Source organism: Onychomys torridus, chromosome 18, assembly GCF_903995425.1.
Source record: "Onychomys torridus chromosome 18, mOncTor1.1, whole genome shotgun sequence".
NCBI lineage: Eukaryota > Metazoa > Chordata > Mammalia > Rodentia > Cricetidae > Onychomys > Onychomys torridus.
In genome coordinates, this window is record NC_050460.1 from 619949 (window position 1) to 644810 (window position 24862).

General features: G+C 40.7%; 1 protein-coding gene across 3 annotated transcripts in view; it reads right to left on the reverse strand.

The window, feature by feature from the left end:
* Positions 1–4527: 4527 nt before the first annotated feature.
* The window catches only part of Kat2b (lysine acetyltransferase 2B), a 110973-nt gene continuing 90638 nt past the window's right edge, over positions 4528–24862 (reverse strand). For 2 of the 3 annotated variants that reach the window (XM_036167719.1, XM_036167718.1), the window contains 8 exons: positions 24448–24574; positions 16188–16298; positions 15468–15611; positions 11487–11601; positions 9620–9656; positions 9352–9415; positions 9170–9254; positions 4528–6504 (listed from right to left, as the gene is read on the reverse strand). In XM_036167719.1, coding sequence (XP_036023612.1) covers positions 6311–6504; positions 9170–9254; positions 9352–9415; positions 9620–9656; positions 11487–11601; positions 15468–15611; positions 16188–16298; positions 24448–24574 — 877 coding nt within the window. In that variant the 3' untranslated portion in view covers positions 4528–6310. Of the gene's footprint in view, positions 6505–9169; positions 9255–9351; positions 9416–9619; positions 9657–11486; positions 11602–15467; positions 15612–16187; positions 16299–24447; positions 24575–24862 lie in introns of those variants that run through there. The other variant, XM_036167720.1, reaches the window with a different exon arrangement.

Below are 24862 nucleotides of genomic sequence, written 5' to 3' on the forward strand. Positions count from 1 at the left end.
CAGTGACTACTAGACTCAAGCCAGTGGAATGGCTCGGTAACAGCACTTGCCAGCAAGACTGATTTAAGTTTGATCCATAGAACCCATATGGTAGAAGGAGAGGACCAACTCTACAAAATTGTCCTCTGGCACATACAAAATAAATATTTAAAAAAAAAAAAAAATTCACAAGGAGCCAGGCTTGGTTCAGTTCATGTCTTAATCTTAGTATTCAGAAGCATGAACCAGGAGGATCTTAACTTTGGGACCAGCTTATACCACAAAATACAGTTTTGTGTCAAAGATAGATATGATAGGAATTCCAACCATGCCCCCATGGTCGCATGCCCTATGGAACACTTAGTCATTTCCGCCTAGTCATTCTAGGTCATACGTCCTACCCCATGGCTGCATGGTCACATAACCATGTGGGTGTGACCACATGATATATGCGCAAGCTTGGAGTAGCCACATGGGCCTGTCTCACACATGTCCTTCCACAGGCCTGATCACATCTATTCCTTTCTCCTTGTCTTAATAAAACTCTTGTTAGTGGATTCTGTCATGTTTTGTGACTTTTCCTTGCAGGGTAAGAGCACCACTAGAAGTCATCATTGGTGCCATGTACAACATTCACTCTTGGGCACTTTGGGCCTGGGAACCCATACCAGGGGTGTCTGCTCTGTCCATGACAGCCCACTGTCCATTTGCCTGGCCCTGGAATCCTATACACAACACTGGCTACTTTGATTGGTGAGTTTCCCCACTTTTTAGCCAACATAAACAGTCTCCTGTATCTGTGGGGATGACCATTGAATGTCTGGCACCCCACTGGTATTCTTGAGACTGAGGGTACCCCCTGACCACAGTCTTCACTGGCTACAGTCAGTCCCTATCACAAGCTAAAATTTTATTTTTTTTTTTTCATTTTTGCAAGCTAAAATTTCTAGCCATCTCCCACGTCTGCAGTTTGAGATATAATTCTCGCAGTCGGACCCCCATCTTCAGGTGTGTCTTCAGGCTGTGTAAGGCCTGCACATTTTTCTGGCTTGATAATAGCAGTAAGTGCTGTCAGACTCCCAGGGATTCTTTGCCTTCACATGCCTTAGGCTCCCACTTTACATCTGACTAGTTGTCTGGGGGTTTGTGCCTGGTACAGATCCATCCTTGGACTTAGGGCTGCCTGGGGCCTTGGCTTGGGATCACGTTTGGTTTTTTATTTATTTTTTTGCCTCTCTGCTGCAGACATGGGAAATAAGGCTTCCAATCCCATCAGTCCCACCTCTCCCCTAGGATGCCTTCTGGAAGCTTTAAAACCTCTTAGCTTAATGCCTTGCTTAAAGATTCCTAAGCTTGTCCATCTCTGTACTAAGAGATGGCCCAAATATGCCTTAGAAAATAACAAAAAATGGTCACTGAGCAGTTCCTTAGACCCCGATATTTTATGGGAATTATCTAACTTCTGCCAGCTAACAGGCAAATGGAAAGAGTTTGAGCCTCTAGAGCAGTGGTTCTCAACATTCCTAAGCTATGGCCCGTTAATACAGTTCCTTATGTTTTGGTGATCCCCCAGCCATAAAATTATATCTATTGCTACTTCATAACTAATTTTGCTACTGTTATGAATCATAATGTAAATATCTGTTGGTTGGGGATTTAGCTCAGTGGTAGAGTGCTTGCCTAGCAAGTGCAAGGCTCTGGGTTTGGTCCTCAGCTCAAAAAAAATAAAATAAAATCTGTTTTCTGATGATGCTTGGGGTCCTGATGCACAAGCTGAGAGCCACTGCAGAAGCAGCTTCCATTTAAAGCCTGGAGAGGAACATCAAGAGTAAGAATGTGAACTAGCCACCATTAGAGAGGGATGTGTGACAGAACTGCTTAGGAGAGCAAGGGTTTATTCAGCTTACAATTGCAGGTTATAGTCCATCCCCAAGGGGAAGACAAGGGAGAAACTCACATCACTAGCAGCTAGTTACATCAAATCCACAGTTGAGAACAAAGAAAAATTAATTAACCCATGCTGCCTGCTTGCTGTTGCCCAGTATTCAGCCCTCTCTGTTCTTACACCATTCATAGAAGTGCTGCCCACAGTGGCTGGCTGGGTCTTCCCACATCAACCAATCAAGATATTACCTCACTAACTAACCAACCTGATCTAGAAGAGTCCTCAACTGAGGCCCTCAGATGATTCTAGGTTGTGACAAGTTGGCTTAAAACTAAGCATCAGGGCTGAAGAGATGGCTCACTGGCTGCTCTTCTGGAGGACTCAATTCCCAGCACCAAGATGAGGTTTACAACTACCTGTAACATCAGTTCTGGGGGATTTGATGCCTCCCTTGCCTTTGTGCATGCACATGGTTCACAGACATACATGCAGACCAAACACAAAAATCTCAAAAAAAAACAGTATAAAGCCATCACACTCTAAATTCATCTTTACTTCTTTATACAGACAGTAATGCTGGTTTTTCCCTGCAGGTCTTCATCAGAACTTAGGTTTGTAGTATGTACCAGAGGAGAACTTACATGCTACAGGAGCCCTAACACCCATCTCTTCACTCCTGCCACAATACACCCTATCCACCCTCTGCACACGGATGCAAAAACAGACACAGAGGTTTCTTCTTGAAGCCACTGTGGTAGTATACATCTCTAATCCCAGCCCTTGGGAGCTGAGGCAGAAAGACTGAGTTTTAGGCCAGGTTAATGAAATCTATGTCAAAAACGTGAATTAATTCTCAAGCAATCTAAATGTTCCAACAGATGAAAAACAATGTCAAACCAATTCCCATACCTTAAATAAAACCTTGCAATGATTTCAGTATTCCAGAGTCAAGAGATTCTTTTTTCTTTGGGGCATTTTTATTTGCCTAAACTGTTACAGATTATCAACATGTTCACAGTACCCTCAATCTAATCTTTTATCTGCTTCTTAGTTTCCTGTAACTTGAAATTCCATTTGGAGGAAAATGTGAAAAACTCAAGTCGTTTCAATACTTTGTTTGTTCTAATAAATGTAGCCATTTTAGTTTTTTTGTTTGTTTAATTGGTTTGTTTTATTTTGAGACAGGGTCTCTCTATATAACCCTGGCTGTCCTGGAACTCTATATAGACTAGGCAGCTCTGAAACTTACAGAGATCTGTCTATCTCTGCCTCCCAAGCACTGAGATTAAAGGCCTGCACATACCTGGTTAAATGTAACTATTTTCAATTATTAGCTGAGTAACCAAAGCATTGAGTTGTTGGGGGTGCAAGGTGGTTCATCCAGTGAAGGTACTTCCTGCCAAGGCTGGCAACTAGAGTTCACAACCCAGATCTTAGACATAAAAAATAAATAACCTTTAGGGAAATGATTCAGATAAGAATTTGCCATGCAAAGGATGAAGGGCTGAGTTTGGATTCGCCATCCCTACACCCTGTGCTGGAAACAGGGATGCATTTGGGCACATGTTGGAGTTGGTTAATTGGTTAACCAAGCTATTGAAGAAGACACCCATCACCCTCTGGCCTACACACACACACTGAATAAATGCACAAAAAAATGGAGATTTCTAAACTATACATAGGATGAAGAAGTTAGCTTATGTGGGGGAGGACATCCAGCATCCATGTCCCCCATGCACGTCATCCATTCCTACTTGGGAGAGACTCAACTAAGCATACTTGTAGGTTGGACATGTGTTGACATGACCAACTGCCCCTCATCACTGGCACCAGTGGCGATGAACCCAGGGTTGTGAGCAAGATGGGTAGTGCACACCTCCCTCCTACTTGTGCTTCTGCCACATTTGCCTTTCACACCATCACTTTTGATACTACAGAGAGCTGAAAGGCCCAAGCCCTGATCCTGGCTGAGGAAGTTGTCGAACACCACAGCTACTACTGGGCCCCCACACCCAGATAGGGTACAATTCCTATAGAGAGTTTTGAGGATGGGAGATGTTTTAAATCACATGCATTCTGCTCTTTCCTCATTTCTCTGACAGATATAAAGTGAAAATGATATGAAATATTTTTTATTTCTAAAAATACTTCTGCGAATGAATTTTTCTTCAGTGGTAGTGTTTTAGTGAGTGACACAAATGACAGAGAAGTGTCTTCCTGACACTTCAACAGACTGGATGTTTTTTTAAATTTAATTTGTGTGTGTGTGTGTGTGTGTGTGTGTGTGTGTGTGTGTGTGTGTGTGTTTTGGGACATGAGCATGGGTACCTATGGAGAACAGAGAGTGCCATCAAATCTCAAGCTGGAATTACAGGCAGTTAATTACGAGCCATTAGATGTCGGTGCTTGGAATCACCCTTATGACCTCTGGGAAAATGGGAGGTGCTCTTAACCTTCTCTCATTTATAAAACTTCTATAACTGCAGCAATTCTAGACATGTTCACAAAAACTTAAGAGCTAAGGATTAAGGGCACAATCAATGCCCATACCAGCCAGCTGACACATTGTCCTGTTTACCTCAGACTATTAGTTGAACAAAACATAACACCAGACAGAGTTTTTCAAAATATAATTTAAAATTATTTTGTACCAGTACAATATATTAATTTTACAAATGTAAAGTTTTTATCGGCTGTTAAAGCATTTGCAAAAACCACACATTCTACTTCAGCTTTATTGCACAATATCTATAAGAAAATATTAAATTTTTAAATTAGAAAACATAAAAATGCTTTCAATATAGAAGAGATCATCTGATTTTTAAAGACAATACTCTATAAGAATGTCTACCTAGGAAATACCAAACTTTCACAGGATACCAAGCTGTACAGATGCTTCAGCAAAATCTGGTTTTAAAACAGTCTGAGATACTTAATGCAATCTGTATCATCATTCTTCATTAAAAGTCTAAACACTACTCAGAGTGTTCCTTGCAATTCAAAAAGTTGAGGCATCTTCAGAGTGGCCTTCAGTGAACATTCTGAACATAGAGAATACCTTCCATGTCAGAAACAGCACTCAGTAGCATTGCCAAGGGTGTTTTCCTTCAAGCACACTACCTCTGCAAGCTGTTTTTAATGACTATTAGTGACCCATTATAATTTATGCTGATAGAAAACATACATTAAATACATTTTTAAAACCTCAGCCTTTACAAAAAAATTAGTTTATAAATTTGCATCATAAGAATTAGTGTCGAGACCATTGAGATGGCCTTCGTTTAATGTGGTTGTATATTAGTTGGTTTTTCCCAGAGTTGGGGTGGTAGGTGTCCCACTTTTCTATGTAGTGTAATCAAGAAATAAATCCAAGCACTAAGCTTGAGCCCCCAGACACATTGGTTAATAAGATTGTTTAGTGGACAGACGTTAGTGGGATATAACTGTGGACCAATGAATGATCAATGCAGATGTTAAAATACTGGCATAAACTTCGGTGAGAATTCAGTTCACCTCAGACAAACAAATCTGGAAGTGCAAATGGGAAATATTCACACAGACATTGCTGATGGGGTTAAATGTACCAGAAAATACAAAGAATCCTTACCTATTTGGAGCAAGACTCTCTAGTATTCATAAGTATTTAGGCTACATGTCTTAACATTGACAAAACCTCCAATGTTTTCAAGTTGACACCTTTGTGTCTTGGGAAAGGATCTTTTAGAACTTAGAACCTGCACAAGCAAAGGCAAATATGAGATGGTTACATATCTGCCAAGAATTATTAAATAGTGCTTGTGTACTCCCAAGTCTGTGATAGGTAGAATGATCAAAGCCCCGGGCACTTATAGAAAGTCCCATCCTTAGGAGTCAAAGCAGCTGCTGCTGCGGAAGCTGCATTTTTCAGAACTGCTCAAAGCACCTCATCTAGATGAGTGTTTTAAAAATATATATTTGTAAAAGGTCTACAATGAGACTTGAAACATCACATGGTTCACCTTGACAAGCGTATCATGGGCCCTTTTTTTAAAGTCCTTCAGAATAAAATAAACTCTCACGTTACATTAGAAAAAAATGGAGACATTCATGGTCAAAATTTTCTCTAGATTCCTCTAAATCTTGGTACTGTGTGCAATTTCCTCACATACAGGTTTTGAGGAAGCCCCTGATCATCTACCATGCAATAGTCAGCTACTGGACATGCCAGAGAAAATTTACATGATAGATATGTAAATAGAGTAAAATCTATTCCACAAAATAAAAATTTTTTCTATGATTTTCATTTAAATATGTCTCTGAAAAGCTAAAAAGAGGTTTTGTTTGTTTTTCGAAAGTGCTAATTATTACAACCCATGATGTATAATTCTTAAAAACAAACAACAACAAAAAACCAAACCTGAACCACCTGCTTTAGGCACACTGCAGATGAGTGTGAAGGAAAAGAAATCACTTGTCAATCAACCCTGCTTCCTTAATTTTACTGAAGAAGAACTTCTCCAGGATGCTGGCACATTTGTAGTACTCGCTCTCAGGAGGATTGTACTCCTTGCAGTTGGTGAACACTCGCTGCAAGTCCGCCATGAATAATTTCTTAGACACATAGTACCTGTTTCTGAGGCGTTCACTCATGGTTTTCAGATCTGCACAGGAAACAACAACATTAGCAACTGTTGACTCCTACAACAGCTGACAAGGGTGAGATGGAAAGAAATCTACGCTGTTGATTGACTTACATTTTTCTCACTCCAATGCTGTGCTTTAAAGAAATTCTTGGGATTAAGCCAAATAATTCTCAAGTCTATTCTTCTGAAAAGGTTTTGTATGTAACTGCAGCCACACTAACATTAAGAGGACCACTAGTAGTTTTCCTCCCATCTCTTTCTGCGCACCAAAAGGCTAAGGGACAGTGGCGGACCTATGGATGCTGAGTGAGGAAGGCAGAACACTGGTACAGAATCTTTAATTTGCTAAAAATTATCAGGCTGAGCTCATTTTACTAAACTCACAGTTGTACTGGTGAGATACAAAGAAAAAAACTAGCATCATATTTCCAAATACATCAGTGACCTGCACATAAAATACTAAAACTAAAACAAATGAATTCTGTTCCAGGCTCCATTAAGGAAGTCAAACTTTAACTTTTGACTTTCAACTTTATCTATTTATTTGTTGTTATTCTAATTGTATAGATGTTTTGTTTCCATGTATGTCTGTGTGCCATGTGCATGCCTGGTACTCTTTGAAGTCAGAAAAGGGCATAGAATCCTCTAGAACTAGAATTACAGAGGGTTGTAAGTGGCCACATGGGTGCTGGGAATCAAGATCCTCTGGAAGAGCAGTCTTAAGTGCTGAACCATTGCTCCAGCCTAAAATAATCTACACACCCACACATAAACACACACACACCAAAGTTAATAGCACATACTGTTCTTGCAGAGGACCTGAGTTCAATTCCCAGTAGCTCTGTGGGGCAGTTCTCACTAAGGAAGGAGGAGGAAAGAAGCTGGGCCTTTGAGTAAGGACAGTTCTGCTTAACACCTACCACTTCAGATATGCTGCCAGTAAAGTGTTTAAATGCTTTAGAAAAATAATCATGCAGGGGATAATCAAACCAAAAAATAAAGTACCCATGTGCCGTGGTACTCATACACCCAACACACACGTTGACAAACTGATTTAATTTGGGGGTTCTCAATTAATTGTTCCTGTTAACATAGTATAGATGGAAGCACAAATTCAATAATTCTGTACTTCTGAAGCCTATTTTGTAGTTTTCAGATTTGGAAAAAATTAGGTTAGAAATATACAGAAGCTGGTCAGATGGCTCACCAGATAAAGGTGCTTGCAGCACAAACCTAAAGACTCCACAAAGCTGCCATCTCTCCTTCACTTATGCGCTGTTACACTTCTGCTCTCACACACATATCATGCACACACAGAAATAGAGTTAAGAAAAAAGTTGTAGTTTAAAGAAATATACATAGTGACACTCACAGTATAGGAAAAGTCATTTACTAGAGTCTTTTTCCGCTCAAAGTCCAGCCATGAAGGAGCTCAATCTACCCCATTATGTTATCTTGAAAGATTCTTTACAAAAGAAAATGTGTCCAAGCATGGTAGCACACACCCTTAATACCAGCATTGGTTTGAGACCTGCCTGGTCTACGTAGTGAGCTCCAGGTCAGCCAGAGCTACATAGAGAGATCCTGACTTAAAGGAGGAAGGAAGGAAGGAAGCGAGAAAAAAAAAACTTTATGTATATGGTATGGTGGTTTGACTAAGAATGGCTTTCAAAGGCTCATATTTGAATGCTTAGTCACTGGGAGTGGTGCTATTTGAAAGGATTAGAAAGATTAGGAGGGGTGGCTTTGTTGGAAGAAGTGTGTCACTAGGGGGTGGGCATTCAGGTAGGCCCAGTCTCCCCATCCTCCTATGGATTAGGATGTAGCTCTCAGCTACTGCTCTAATGTCTGCCTGAATGTCACCATGCTCTCCACTGTGATGATAATGAACTAACCCTCTGAAACTGTAAGCAAGCCCCCAGTTAAATGCTTTCTTTCATAAGAGTTGCCCTGGTCATGGTGTCTTTTCACAGCACTAGAACAGTGACTAAGACATATGTATGTCTGCATACTACATGCATGCAATGCTTAAGGAAGTCAGATACCCTGAGACTGGAGTTACACACTGAGAGTGGAGTTGTGAACCACTATGTGGGTGCTGGGAATTGAACCCAATCCTCTGCAAGAACAGCCAGTGCTATTAACTACTCAGCCATCTCTCTGCCCTCTATCTTGAACAATTCTTAAAAACAAGACCCACTTTTGGCAGACTTAAGCCATAGAAAAAAGATAAAACCTAGTATCTTTTTATCTGTAACCCAGTAGGCAGCTACATCCAACTAGCCACTTTGCAACTCAGAACTGTGTATAGGGTTCCTAACTGCACTCCATAACTGGTGTATTGAAAATGCACAGTGCCCAGTGGTGGTGGTGCATACCTTCAATCCCAGCACTCGGGAGGCAGAGCCAGGTGGATCTCTGTGAGTCTGAGGCCAGCCTGAGATACCAAGTGAGTTCCAGGAAAGGCACAAAGCTACACAGAGAAACCCTGTCTCCAAAAAGAGAAAAGGGAGAGAGAGAGAGAGAGAGAGAGAGAAAAGAAAATGCACAGAATGCCCTGACTGCCACCCACTTCCCCCTCTGTTCTAACATCACTCTCATGTATCCTACTCATCACACATTCATTACCACAGAGGGCAACATTTGTTTTATATCTATACTGAGAAAATTGTAATAGCATTACCCATGGGGAACCTTATAACTTCATAATATCCTGGAGCTTCTGTTCTCTTCACAGGTTCCATGAAAGGCCAAGCACTTTGATGGCTCTTGAATAAAAGAAATAAAATAAGGTATCGCATATGGATATGCCATGTGGGAAATCATTTCAGAGAAGGGCATGAGATGAAGAAGAGGCACACCCACCTTCACCTGCTGCAGGATGTTCTTAAGGGTGCTGTACAGCTGCTCAGGGTCTTTGGGCTCTTTACTTGAAAGAATAGAGAGTAAAGAGGGTGGATTAGTGTTCGTGCTCCAGGCCTCATCACTACTCAGCTCAGCCTCACAGGTCCCAGCCTAGAAACTGAAGCCCACCAACTGCTATGTACCAGTTACATCACTTGGCCCTTTTCCTAGAAAGTGCTGGAAGGGACAAAATCACTTCCATTAACATCCTCTAGCCCGGCTTGCTTACCTTTTCTCTTTTCCACTTGGTTTCCAGCCTGTCTCTCCTATATGTCAACAAAATTAAACACTAAATGAGAACTGCTTTGGGTCAAGAAAATAACATACTTACTACTTATTAAAAGCACCACACATGACAGCCATGTCTCAATAAATGTCAATTTGGGGAAACACACTGAAATTAATGGCATTTATTTTCCTTGTCACACAGCTTACAAAATAAAATGCTTTCCCAGACTGGCAGCTGTATTAATAATATATTTTGTTCTCTTAATTGATTTATTAATTTCTTTTGTAGTGCTGGGGATTGAAGCCAACAGCTCACATCACTACTGAGGCAAGTGCTCTCTCCCTGGGCTATCTATCTTCTCAGCTGGTTAGTGTCTGCTAAGGCAGGAACTCCAACTCTTCAAAAGAAGGAGGAAAACGGGGAGAAGAAACCAGGACATTTTAAACTGCAAGTCAGAAATCTTCAATTATCACACAACAAAGTGCTGCTGTTATTTCAGCTCAGGACAGGGCTCTGGGCTTGTTCTGCTCGGCCAAGCCCTGCTTACAATGTAGATGGTTTACAGAGGCCTGGTGTCTGTGGAATCTACATTTGATTCTTCTGTTCTCCTTAAAAAAGTCACTTTATACCAGACGGTGGTGGCGCACGCCTTTAATCTCAGCACTCAGGAGGCAGAGGCAGGCGGATCTCTGTGAGTTCGAGGCCAACCTGGGCTACAGAGTGAGTTCCAGGACAGGCACAAAGCTACACAAAAAAAACCTGTCTTAACCCCTGCCCCAAAAAGTCACTTTACCTTTCTCTCAGTTTACCCACCTACAAAACATAACTACAGAAACTAGGTGATATTGGCCCTTGTGACATTAGTTGATGTTTTTTAAAAAAAAAAAGTCCAAATAGCTAAACATTTGATGAACAAGCAAAAAGTACTGAATTGGGAACAAATAAAAACAAAAGAGTACCTGGCAGCATTAGGCACTGAACAATGAGGCAACTATTTGACTATTAACAGTGACAACACAGGGAAGTGAGATCCAGGGTTCAGCATCAAGAGTACTGGGACAGGGCAGATGCAATGAAACAGCATCTTGTCTCTTTCCTGGAGAATTTTAGTTTTGTGCTTGTGTGCTGGGGTGGAGTGTGTGGGGAAGAAAGGGGGTGGTAATTATAAGAACTTAGGTTCAAACCAAATAAGATTGCCAAATAATAATTAATAGCTTCCAATCTACAAATCCCAATCATTTTGAAAAGCATTCTTAAGAAAGCTACTGTAAAATAAAATTGGAGAGGAGGGAAGAAGAGAAGTCAGGCAACAGGTTCATGCAGGTGGCAGTGGCATCAAGGTGGGTTGTCCACAGCAGGCCATTTGGAGAGCAGAATGGGTTGCTTCTTGTTCTAAACTTCTGCATGCTAATTTATACAACCATTTGAAGACCAGTTCCTCCATTTGTAAATATGAAAATCCAAACTTTCCATGCTATTTAATATAGACTCCTGTTGCCAAGCATTGCGTATAGTGCTAGGTCTTAATAAATTATGTATATTAATAATTCTTTTAAAGGTACTCTGGGTTGAGTTGGGAAGAAAAAGACATTAGAAAGTCTTTATTACTGCCCTCCCCATCCCCACGCAGAGTCTCACTTTAGCCTCAGTTGGCCTCAAATTCTACATCTTCCTGCCTCAGTCTCTTAATGGTGGGATTACAGGCAAGCACCCCACGCTAGCTTGCTGCCCACTTCCAAGACAGAAGTGCCACACATGGAAAGGAAACAGGTGAAAGCTTTTCAAATGACTGCGCTCTGGAAATCATTTCAAACATATCTTACAGGATCAACAGAAGATTTTGCTTTTTAAAAGTGTCTATACATACTGATTCCAGGGATGCTTTCTATAGGGATCTGCCGAACTCCATCTTTGAAACATGAAAGTCCAGGGTAGACTTTTCGAATCTGGGCTTGTTTTCTTTCTATCAGCTTTTTAATGATCTGAAAAGCACGAGAGAAGTGTGTTTAGTCAAAGAAGCCACACCACAATCCAGGGCAAGTCAGATAAACTAAGGAGACGATGTTCCCGATGCTGTACACATGTTCATGAGATGAAAAGGAAGGGAAGGCTAAATACAAATTAGCAGGCAAGAAGCAGAAGAAGCATTTTGGGGCCCATGACACGGCTTAGTGGGTAAAGGCACCTGCCACCAAGCCCAAAGACCTGACTTCAGTCACTGGGATTCCACAGGGTGAAAGGAGAGAGTCAACCCCAGCAAGTGCTTATCTGGCCTTCACACATGTCATAGAGTGTGTCTGTGTGCACCTCATTAAATATAATACAAAACTTTTAAATAAAACTTTTAAAATAAATATTCTTTCATACCACACTCAACTAGTAACATTCATACAAACCCTTGCCACTAAGGAAAGAACCATCAGTGAGAAGGAAAGAGAGGGGCTGGTTAGAGAGGTTAGCAGGGGCCCTCTAGGCCCAGCCTCTTGTAGTCTCACATGTGAACTGAGATAGAATCACCCTCATACCAACCTTCACATACACACACAGGTGGCTTTATAGCTCCCTGCCTATCACCTTTTCTTTCTCACAGAACACATGGTCCTACCTATTCTTGTGCCCATCATCTTATACACTGGAAGTGACTTGACCTTTGTTCAAGCCTCCAATTCATGCAGGTATTCAATGAAGCCATCTCACCTGTGGGCCAGTAGAGTGTTCTTTCTCTACCTTCAGCTGATTCTGATGGAGTATGCATTCAGGGACTAAAAAAGTTCTCAAAACTTTTTTTTTCTTTTCCAGAGCGGAGGACTGAACCCAGGGCCTTGTGCTTGCTAGGCAAACGCTCTACCACTGAGCTAAATCCCCAACCCCCAAAGTTCTCAATTTATGCAGCTTATTTACTGCTTTTATTATTCAAGGAGCTTTCCACAAGTAGTGTCTGGCATTTTTTAATATTTCAGATTTTGGATTTTCTCATTAAAGATGCTCAATCATAAGTCAATGAAAATGTTGGAGAAGAAACAGACTCTTGGGTCAAGAGCATTTTGGATAAGAAATACTTAGCCTGTCTCTGCAAGAAAATAATTATTTTATTATGGTATGATTGCACTCTCTTTAAAAATCTAGTTCAAAACACTGAGAATAAGGCTCTGAGGGTAAAGACACAGATGGAACATCTCTATCAACACATCCCTCCCCAAAGGTTCAGAGAACATCATGGAAGAATGGGGCAGAAAGAATGTCAGAGGCAGCAGATGGAGGAACACAGTGAAAGGATGATACATGAACTCAGCAGTCGTTACCTGCACAAGAGTTAAAAATTAAATCATGAAGGGGGTAAGAACTCCAGATGCCCCACCCTTAGAAGAGAAGCTAAGGGCAACTGATGGCTTTTGGGGGAGAGGTAGAGCCTTTCCTTGTGGGTGTGGTCATTGATAGGTTGTTGATGGCTCAGTGGATGACCCTAGCTCATGTGCAAATGGGCAGCACTGAAAGGACTTAGTGATTTGGGGGGCTGGGTTTTTTTTAAGTTGTAAAGTTGAGAGTCAGAAATGGAAGTTATATTGGGGTGATGGTGGAGGGAGGGAGTAGATAGTGGATATGACCAAGATACATTGTATATGTATATGATAAAAACCATGTTTACATTCCAAACACTCCAAACATTATTGGTATGTATGAGGAAGGACTAGAGACAAAGAGGGATGGGTAAAGGAGAAAAGAGGAAAGGAGGGAGCCAAGAGGGAACAGAAAAGAGGAGAGAGACCTTGTCTTTTAAAAGGGGAACCATTTTTTAGCAATCTGAAATAGCTCTGTGCTTCTTGCTTCCCCCTAGGTTTTAAAAGCTAACACATCATCATCGTTCATGGGAATCTGCAGACTTCCAAGGGACTCTGATATTAGAGGATGAACTCTTACGGCTGGAGGAGTATTACAGAACAAGTGTCAGCTGGCCAGCAACCACCAATGCACCAAAGAACTACCAAGTCCAGACCTGCTTGTTAGGCCCTAGAGAACAGTGAGGGAAGCCAACTCTTCAAAAAGGAAGGCCAGAGGCCATCTGCTATCTGCTGCCTTTAGTAATCCTTCTACAGCCCTATCTGGAATTCCTTATTGGGCAGATAAAAAGATATCTTTTTTGGGGGGTGGGGGTTGAGACAGGATTTCTCTATGTAGCTTTGTGCCTTTCCTGGAACTCACTCTGTAGCCCAGGTGGGCCTCGAACTCACAGAGATCCACCTGTCTCTGCCTCCCGAGTGCTGGGATTAAAGGCGTATGCCACCACCACCCATGGGCAGCTATCTTTCACTGTGCAACAAAGATGTTTTGATTTTCTTAACTTAAAACGCCTTTTTGCTCACTTCTGTAGTACCACATGCCTGACCCAACTTTAAATGAGTGACTGTTGTCACTAAGCATAGTATAAGCTTTTTGGCTGTTATTTGGGTTACATGTAGTAAGCAAAAGAGTTGGGAGTAAGGATATTAGTAGAAAGCTGACAGGTTTAAAGCAGATGTGTTTTATCTGTAACTTGTCAGGGAAAAATAGCAGATTAAGTAATGGCAGTTACTTAATTTGGAACTGATGTCATTCACATACATAAATGGTCCTTTTATAAAGTGTTAAAATGAAGTGTGATACTAATTAGTCTTAACAATAAGATATTGATGGTGAAAGCTGAAAGATCATAGAAGCAGAGCACCCAGCTACCAGAGACTTCTTACCTCTATGAAATCTCAGGCCAAATAGGGCATCCTGTCTCTACAAATCTGAATGGATCTATCTTCACCAGCCTTATATTCCTATCGCTACCTCCCTAGTGCTGGAATTAAAGTCATGAGCTTCCCAACTGCTTGGATCTAAGGCATGAGATCCCAAGTTCTGGGATCCACAGTGTGAGCCACTACCTGTTTTTCTTCTAGACTGGTTCAATCGTGTGTGTAGCCCAGGGTGGCCTTGAACTCCTTATCTTCCTGCTTTCTCCTCCCAAATGCTGGGATTAAGGTATGTGCCACCACAGCCTGGCCTCTATGGTTAACTAGTGTCTAGCTCTGCCCTCTGATCTTCCGGCAAGCTTTCTTTGTAAGATCACAAACAAAATATCATACAACATTAAATCACTGTATACCCATATCTAGAGTCTTCTCTGTTATTACCACTTCTTTGTAAGCATAAAGGAAGCCATACAAATACAAATAACAAACTAGTTACTATCTGGAAGAAAAGACTTCAGAGCTTGGAGAGAAAAGGAAGACACTAGAAGAAATGCCTCTGTGTGGTAAATAATTAAATCCAAGTGGGTGGGTCAGACTAATGCTGCAGAAGTTCAAAGGCAGCCTGGAACAGAACCTGAAAGAATGTCACTTGCCTGAGTGAAAGGAAATAGGGTAATGAGAGACAGAAAGCTAAAGCATCATCAATGGTCTTGGAGGATCCTTTGGGGGAATGAACGCAAAGAGATAAGACTGTGATGTTGGGCGGTGACATTGCACATCTTTAATCCCAGCACCTGGGAGGCAGAGCCAGGCGGATCTCTGTGAGTTCAAGGCCAGCCTGGTCTACAAAGCAAGATCCAGGACAGGCACCAAAACACCACAGAGAAACCTTGTCTTGAAAAAACCAGAGAGAGAGAGAGAGAGAGAGAGAGAGAGAAGACTGCAAAGGGGCCAGAATGCAAAAGGCACCAATGAAGTTAAGATGTCAATGTACTGTATACATACTGTATTTCACACAATTTAGCACACACACACACACACACACACACACACACACACACACACACTGATATGGAACACAGTGAAGTGCAGCCCTGAGGCTGGCCTGGACAGAACAGGAGTCAGTAGCTCACCTCCTTCTGCTTTTTAATGATGACAGAAAACTCTGTGTATGGAATCTGAGGATTCAGCTCACATCCCATCAAAGTGGCTCCTTCATAATCCTTGATGTACCCAACATATTTGGTTTTAGGTATTTTGATTTCTTTGGAGAAACCCTACAAGGCAAATCAGTTCACTTATCAGGATGATGTATAGTAACACTGTCCAATTGGCTGCTAAGGGCTGGCTCTGGGCCAAGCCTGGTGCCAAGGATTAAGGCGAGCACCCTTTCCAACATTATTGCACTGCTCTGAGCAGCAGCCACATGGAGTAAACCATGACAAACAGAATCATCAAAAATCAAACAGTGACTACAGGAAACAAATTTAAATTAACTAAAAGGTCTGGAGGTAGCAGTGTGCACACCACTAATCCCAGCAAGGGGATTGTAAATTCAAGAGTGGAATGGCATCTAAGTTCCTAGGACTGGAATTCTCTGCAGACTTGGTCAGAAATGAACATTTTCCAGAAATTGAATCAATTTGCTTTTAAATTTTAATTTTTAAAAGAGATTCAGATTCAGTGAAAGATTCTGTCTCAAAGCAATGAGGCAGAAAAAAATAGAGGAAGACATCCAGTGTCTTGCTTTGGCTGCCATGTGTGCACAATTAGGTGTGTGCACCTGGACACACACATGCATGCACACATGCATGCAAATAGGCTGAGGCAGAAAGGCTTCACTGGGAACTGACCTGCTTCTTGAAGTAGCCAATGGCATACTCATCTGCATATGTGAGGAAGTTCAGGATGTCATGCTTTATGTGGTATTCTTTGAGATGGTTCATCAGATGTGTTCCATAGCCCTGGTGGAAGTAAAGATACTTAAGAAAGAAAATTCCTAAAAACATGAAAGAAAATGAAAGCATATAGGAGAATGTAGTTTTAAATAATTTACCAACCAGGGTTTTTCTAGAAGGAGTTATTATGTTAACAAACCTTTCTTGCATGTCTAAATTTTGAAAAGGAATCACAAAGTAAGACATTCAAAATCTGTTGTTCAAGACAAAAACCATCAATGGCAAATACTACTTCCTGGTTCTTTGAAAATAACACATTGAGACTCTATGCTCAGTCCTACAATCCTTCTTGCTGAATGCTGATGGTGAGTTTAATCTTGAACTTATTTGAGAAGCTGAGATGAAAGCATGTAGGTAGATGAATGGTGCTGATCCTCATTAGCATATCTGAGGTATGTAAATGAGCCATGAAGATCTTCATTGGGGTGTGTACTGATCTAAGCATTTACCTGTTCTGGGCACCAACAACCCTTCTAGCAACTGCATCACAGACACCAGATGTACAGATTGGTTTATCAGACCAAGAAAAATCTGAGAAATCCACAATCTGAGTAAGCAAAAAACAGTGGAAACAAAAGCTGTGGACAACACTGAATAAATAAATGCTTTATGAAAACAGTATCAGTATTGTGGTGTGTACCTGTGATGCTAGCACTCAAGATACTGAGGTGTGGTTCTGGCACTCAGGATGCTTGAGGTGTGGTGCTCGCACTCAGGATGCTGAGTGTGATGGCCCACGGAGGCTTCCTAGTGAGACCTTACTCAGGGTCAGAGACTCTGGGCTTGCTTTACCCAGCAGGGCTACAGAATAGGATGCAAATAGGCCATGGGCATGTTTACCAGGTATTTGGAAGGGTCCACAGTTGGCTGTATGGTATGCTTTGTTCTTTCAAGGGGGAGGTCTTTTGCCTCTCCCCTTGGCATATTATAAAAAGCCCTTTTGAATAAAGCTCTGGGAGGCTGGGTATTGACACAGGGCCCTCCCAAAGCTATCCTGTGTCTCTGACTTCTTTACCATCTCTTTCTATCTATTATTTCCTCATTTCTCTCTCCTCCACCCAAGAACCCTTTGATAGGTGGGAACAGGTCGGAGCTGGATTCCAACAGACCCCCAGAGCTGAGGTGTGATGCTGGCACTCAGAATGCTGAGGTGTGATGCTGGCACTCATGTAGATGTATCCTGTTTGTTAAATAAGAAACACAGAGCCAGTTGTAGAGTTAAAAACCATGAGGTCAGAGCCAAAGCGGAAAACCTTACCCTTCACTGCTTCTGCGGTTCCTCCTCTCCGCAAGAGACCTACTTCTGTGCATCCTGTCTATTTAAAGACTTTCTGTTCTCCTCCCTCATTGGTTGTAACCCAGCCACATGACCTCCTCGTCACTGCCTGTTTGTATAGACCTCCAGGTCTTCTATGGTTGGTATTGAAATTAAAGGCATGTGTCTGCTATGCTGGCTATGTCCTTGAACACACAGAGATCCGCCTAGCTCTGCCTCCCAAGTGCTGGGATTAAGGGCGTGCCCCACTACTGCTCGGCTTCTGCTCTGGCTTGCTCTGACCTCAAGGCAACTTTATTGACATACAAATAAAATCACATTTCAATACAAATAAAATATCACTATATTTCCCCTTTTTTATTTTAATAAAAAGAAAAAAAGGAAAAAGTTATAACTAATATAAGAAAAACTATATATAAAAGTACAATAACTATATATATCATATATATAAACAATAAATACCTAAACAATGTCTAGTCCATTTGTAATTGACAAATTCAGAGAAAATAATTCTATTATCTATCCTATTTTGGCAAGTCCAGAATGTATCTGATTCATTTTTTATCTTAACTTATATAGCTAACGGAACTGTCTTATAACGTCTTTCAAATTTATACATTTACAGCTCTTAGTGAGTTTTTTTGAAATCCTTAACAAAGATAATTATAACTATAACTGATCTTCAACTCCCTCAGAGACCCAAGAAGGAAATAATACTACCTAATAAAAAATAAAAACAAGAAGTGCATGTAAGCAGCTTCAAAAAAAAATGTGAGTTGACAGAAACAGCCAGCTGCCTGGACAGTCACCTGAGGTTTCTCCACAGTGTTGGGGCATCATCTTTAGCCTACAGGCTTAGCGTATCTGACAGACTCTTTTGTGAACTAAGATGTATACAAGGTCAACAGTTTGACCTCATATTTGGTGAGAGCAGTCCATGTACTAGAAACATCTGAATTCCATTAGTGTCATGTCATGATTCAGGATTTTAAATTCTGGAAATTATTGATGTCTTTTTAATTTAGTTGTCCATTTTTTTTGGCTGTGTATATGTGGCTTCATCTTGGCATCCTGTTTTTTTCCACATCTCTCTATTAAATGCCAGTTTATTATTGAGAGATGTGAGCTTAGTTATTCCTCAAGAATAACTGTTTTATCTGTTGTTTTATTGCATATCAGAAGCCATTGGCCCACTCCCTGTTCAGCTGCCTTCGAAGAAAAGGGCATGGTACTTTTTACAGATTGTAAAGGTCACTCATTTTAGGGATGGTACCATATTGTCCTGGCTTTAGAAGATGCCTTTTGTTAAAGCCACAACCACATTTGTTTTGGCAAGAATTGGTAGTCCTTGGTTTTATGTCCTGTCTGTCCTGTTTGTCAGCAGTTGATTCAAGGATATTTTGTTGTCCAGTGGCTGACTTTTGTAACAATGAAAGTTAGTTTTATATGTAGTTTCTTCAATGCCCATATTTTTTCTGAAGTAGATTGGTACTGCCAGGAGCCGTCATGTCTCATAGTCATAGCAAAAAGGAAAAATTCTTAAGTTATTAAAACATTTTAAATGCCATATTTTGTAGATCTCTGAAAGATTTGAAGATGACCTGTTTGTCTAAAATATATCTGTTTGATCTTGAAAACATACCTAATATGACTACAAGTTTAATTGTAATGTCTAACCATTAATTTTCATTTCTATATATCCTAATAGTTGGTAATTACTAACATTTAAGGATTAGCAAATTGCATTACATTGTTAAATGAATGGTATAAATACAGTATCTCGAACAAGATTAGAAATACGTATATGGTGTATTTTAACAATCTCAATCTCAATAATAATAATTTGTATACAATATAAAACAATCCAATTGAATGTAAAGTATTTAAAACTAGTAATTGTCTTTTTTTTTCTTTTTTTTTTTTTTTTAAACAAGCATCTTTTGTCTAGTCCTTTTCCTAATCCTTAACAACAACTTGTAACCAACCCTCCTAAACAATGAAAACTATCCCAGACCCAATACAAATAAAATATCACTATACACTCAGGATGCTTGAGGTGTAATGTTAGCACTCAGGAGGCTGAAGTGATAGGGTCTCTATTTGGTATATAGCTCTTTCTCAAAAAAATAAAAAATAAAAAATGGGCCAGGCAGTGGTGGCACATGCCTTTAATCCCAGTACTTGGGAGGCAGAGGCAGGCAGATCTAAATGAATTCAAGGACAGTCTCATCTTCAAAGTGAGTTCTATGACATCCAGGACTGTTAAACAGAGAAGCCTTGTCTCAAAAAAAAAAAAAAGAAAGAAAGAAAAAACATTAAAAAGCATAAAAAATTAATAAAGATGTAATTGTTAAAATAAAAATAAATTAAAAGAATGAAAACTCGGTGGTTTAAATGGAAAAAAAATGCACCAAAGGACATTTTCCTTAAAAGCACTACAATACCACGACACTGTAAGTTTGGATACAATGTGAATAGAAAACAAGTGAATTATGTCTCCTAGAAGGAGACCTAGTGACACAGGGAGGAGAAACGACACAGAATTATAGCTGAATGTAGAGTTCAGCACGACAGTTACTAGTGCCAATTGGGATGTGCGAGAAGCATGAAATGTCAGCCAGCAAAAAATATGATATACATTTTATACTTCTTCCATGTTGATATGGCGATATTTGACATATTAGGTTAAATATAAACTTTAAATATTTCATTTGTTTCTTTCTACTTTGCAATATGACTACTATAAAATTTTATTTTATTTATTCATTTATTTATTTGGTGTTTTGAGACAGGCTGGCCTGAAACTCACATAGACCTACCTCTCTGCCTCCCAAGTACAGGGATTAAAGCCACTACACCTGACTTAGAAAAACAATTATATATGAAACTTGTGTTTCTATTGTTGTGGTGTGGACTCAGAACAATGTATTTGTAATGGGTAAAAGGAGAAAAACTAGAAATGACTAAGTGAGGCATTAAAAAGGGTTTGTCAAATGGCTGGGGCTAAAGAGATAGCTCAGTAGTTAAGAGCACTGACAGCTCTTACAGAGTACCTGTGTTCAATTCCCCATACATATATAGAAGCAAATAACTCAAAATTGCTTCAGGAAGACTGAGAATTAAGAAAGGATGGGCATACACACACATTGAGATCTACGTGATGCAACAGAGAAACTACAGCACCCCTTCCCCCAAATTCAGGATTCCCCAGAAGCTCAGCATGTTTATTATACAAAGTTGAAGAAGGAGGCTGGATTGTTGCATACAACTGAACAAGGAAACAGGTTTAACTAATCTCAGTAGCGGCAGCCTCTGTAGAGAAGAGGTCCTCAGGCTGTAAATACTAAGGCAGTGATTCTCAACCTTCCTAATGTTGTGAGCCTTTTATATAGTTCCTCACATTGTGGTGACCCCCAACCATAAAACTGTTTTCATTGCTACTTCATAACTGTAATTTTGCTACTGTTATGAATCATAATGTAAATATCTGTGTTTTCTGGTTGTCTTAGGCTACCCCTGTGAAAGGGCTGTTCGAACTGTCCCCACCCCTCCCCATGAGGTTGCAACCCACAGGCTGAGAAACACTGTATTAAAGGAAGAACACTATGGTGAACATGTTCTGCACATACTATTAAAATCTATGCAAGAACCAGAGGAAGGCTTTGCCATCCTTTGAGTCTTGTTCTGGGTGGAGGGGAGAGGCTTTGCCATTTTCCCATGGGTGGAGGCTAGGGTCTTTTGACACGTGGGCTTGTGGCTAAAACACACATTCACTCAGGACTTCACACACTCAGGGCTTCCTCCATTCTGTGTGTGTGTGTGTGTGTGTGTGTGTGTGTGTGTGTGTGTGTGTGTGTATAACAATAAAGACTACTGAAAGACACTCTCAGACCAGCAGAACTCTCTAGAGAGGACACTCTCCAGCCTGTTGAGCTACCTGCTGGCTGTGCAGTGTGCTCCAGGTTTCCAGGTTTTGAGGGCTGTTACACATGCTTCAGTGGGTCTTGGTGATGCAGCTGTCTATGAATAATTTCTGCCCCTGTAAGTAACCCTTCACCCATATTCCTACAATAACTGAATATTTTTCCCTTTGGTATTCCAACTGAGTCTGTAATGTTTGGCCACCTTGCTTCAAGTTTTTAGAAAATTACATGGTCTGTGCTGTGGCAGGGGGAGGGAAATGCCCTTCTGGAAGCCGTTAAAAACTTTCCCACCAGTGTTGAAGCATCTTCGGTTTTCCTCTGGTATTTCCAAGAGTGCCTGTGTCTACCCCACCAATTCCTCCAAACTAAGTGCTTGGTATAGCCACGTTTAAGAAAACAAACTACCTCAATTTACAAGCTACTGGTGTGTTTTCCAAGGCAAGGTTTCTCCCTGTATATAGCCAAACAAAGTTTTCTTTTTATTGAAGTCCTAAATTCTGTACTTTGGGAGACATCTGGACATTTTTCACATTGGGGGATGGGTTGGTGATAAAGACAGTAATAGCAGTGTCTAAAGGCATCTTGTCAGAATTCTTGAAAAAGCACTAAAGGGAACTTTCTAATTTGAGTCTTTGCCTTCCCCAGACAACCTGTGAGAGGCCTCCATCTGCAATTTGGTGCTGAGTGTTAGGAGTCAAAGCTAAAAAGTTCACTTGTACCAGGAGGCAGAAATAGGTGGACCTCTGTGAGTTCCAGGCCAGCCTGGTCAACACAAAGGTTCAATGGCAACTATAGCTACATAGTGAGACTCTGTCTAAAAGAAAAAAGAAACAAAACAAAACCACAAAGAGTTAGATTGCAGGCCTATATTCCCATAACCCGTAGCACTCTAGAAGTTAAAGTAAGAATACTGTCAAGACCAGCCTGAACTACATAGAGAGTTTCAAGAGAGTATGAGTTACAGAGTGAAAACCCACTTCAATAAAAAGAAAGGGGGCTGGAGAGATGGCTCAGTGGTTAAGAGCACTGACTGCTCTTCCAGAGGTTCTGAGTTCAATTCCCAGCACCCACATGGTGGCTCACAACCATCTGTAATGAGATCTGGTGTCCTCTTCTGGCCTGCAGGGACACACACAAGCAGAATAATGTATACATAATAAATAAGTAAATCTTTATAAAAAAAAAAAAGGGGGGGGGGGATCAAGGGCTCAAGGCCATCCTCAGCTTTAAGCAAATATGAGACCAGCATCAGCTCCATGAGCCTCTCTGTCTTTAACCAGAGTAGGGGGTGTTGAACCGTAAAAGAAAGCACATGTCCAAAACTAACCACATTTTAAACAGAAAATGACTCTTCCAGTGGCTTATTTTTGGTTTCTGCAAATGGCAGTGCTGCTTTGAAGCTGAAAGTATCAACAGGTCCTTAGCCCTGTACTATCCAGTACAGAAGCCTCTTGTGCCCAGAGAATACTTGAATGTGGCCATTTCAAACTAAGACAAGCTGTGAGGGTAAACTACACACCAATTTCAAACACTTAGCACACACAGAGACTATAGATGTTGTTGATAATTCCTTGTGATAATGAATTTTAGGTTAAATGAAATACATTTGAAAATTTAACCTCTTGCTTTCACTTGCTTTTTTGAAATGGATCTTCTTGAAAGTTTGTACTCTGTACATACATGGCTTATGTGTGCAGCTTTCACATGATTACGTTGGACAACTTGCCTCATACCTTTCAACAAATTTTTTGCAGTCACCATCGACTCCCGAACTGCTTACAGCTCCATTAGCACAAAGTTTCTTCATACTCTATTGTAGTGGTTCTCAACCTGTGGGTCTTGACCCCTTCAGGGTCGAATGTCAGATATCCTACATATCAGATATTTACATTACGATTCATAACAGTAACAAAATTACAGTTATGAAGTAGCAACTAAATAATTTTATGGTTGGACGTCACCACAACATGAGGAACGAACTGCATCACAGTGTTAGGAAGACTGAGGACCACTGCTGTGGAATACTTTCTATACACTGTGACTATGCTTTATTACCATTGGTTAATAGAGAAGCTGCTTTGTCCTATAGCAAAGCAGGATATAGCCAGGTGGGAAATCCAAACAGAGATATAGGGAGAAAAGGGTGGAGCTGGGGAGATGCCAGAAAGCTGGCCAAATAGCAAGATGCAAAAGTATGGGTAAGCCACTGGCCACGTGGTGATATATAGATTAATTGAAATGGTTTATTTTAAGATGTAAGAACTATCTAGTAATAAACCTGAGCCATAAACCAAACAGTTTATAATTAATATTAAGCCTCTGACTTTTTTTTTTAATTTTATAAGCTGCTACAGGGCCAATTGGGACAAAGAAAAGGCTCCAGCTACATTCCCTTCTTTCTGTCTCTCTTGTTTTTTAGACAGGGTCTCCCTGCTGTCCTCAACTTAATAGGTTGACCAGTTTGGCCTCAAACTCAGAGGTCTGCCTGCCTCTCCTTCCTGAGTGCTGGGATTAAACATGTGAGCCACCATGGAATTTCTTCAGAAATGTGTGCCACCCTTGAGAATTTCCTCCTGGAATTCCTTTAATACCTATCTGACTTTATAGACAAGGTGTGAGATAACTAAATCGTGTCTGTCTGCCTGACTGTCTGTGTTTGTTACATAAAATGAACAATAAACACAGATTTACTTTCAAACCTCTATCTGCCATCCACTACCCTCAGGATACATGCTAGGGTATGTGCTGGTCCTGTACTCTGCTGAAAGGTGGAACAAAGTCTCTGTGTATCCCTACTGAGAGGACACAGACTGAGGCTCTGTCCTCACATAGATATTCAGCATTGAGAGAACTTGTAGAGAAGGCCTGAACTTCACCTGGAACCATCTCCCAAGCTCCATAGCTTTAGCAAAACACCTGTCCTTGCTTTTCTGCTAAGATTCAGGATTTCTCTTACCTTGACTTGTTCATTTGAGGTTACTGCACAGAAAACAATTTCTGTGAATCCCTGGGATGGAAACATCCGGAAACAGATACCACCAATGACACGACCATCTTTAATTAAAGCAAGGGTTTTGTGTTTCCTGAAAGAATAAGGTTAAATCAGAGCTGTATCTTTCTTGGTTATAGAAAACACTTTTGGAGATGTTCCTTGTTGACTAAGAAGGCTTGGAGGGGGGATGCGGGGAAGTTCTTTCATCTAGATACCAGCTCACCAGGCAGCCATTTTCCTGTACTCTTTAGGGCAAACATACCTCAGAGCTCCCATGCCAAAACAAATGAAGACTTCCCTAAGAAAAGCCTGACCTGAAAGTATGTGCTTGGAGGGGCTCTGGAACTGCCAATGGAAGCTGAAGGAAGAGCTCAAAGCT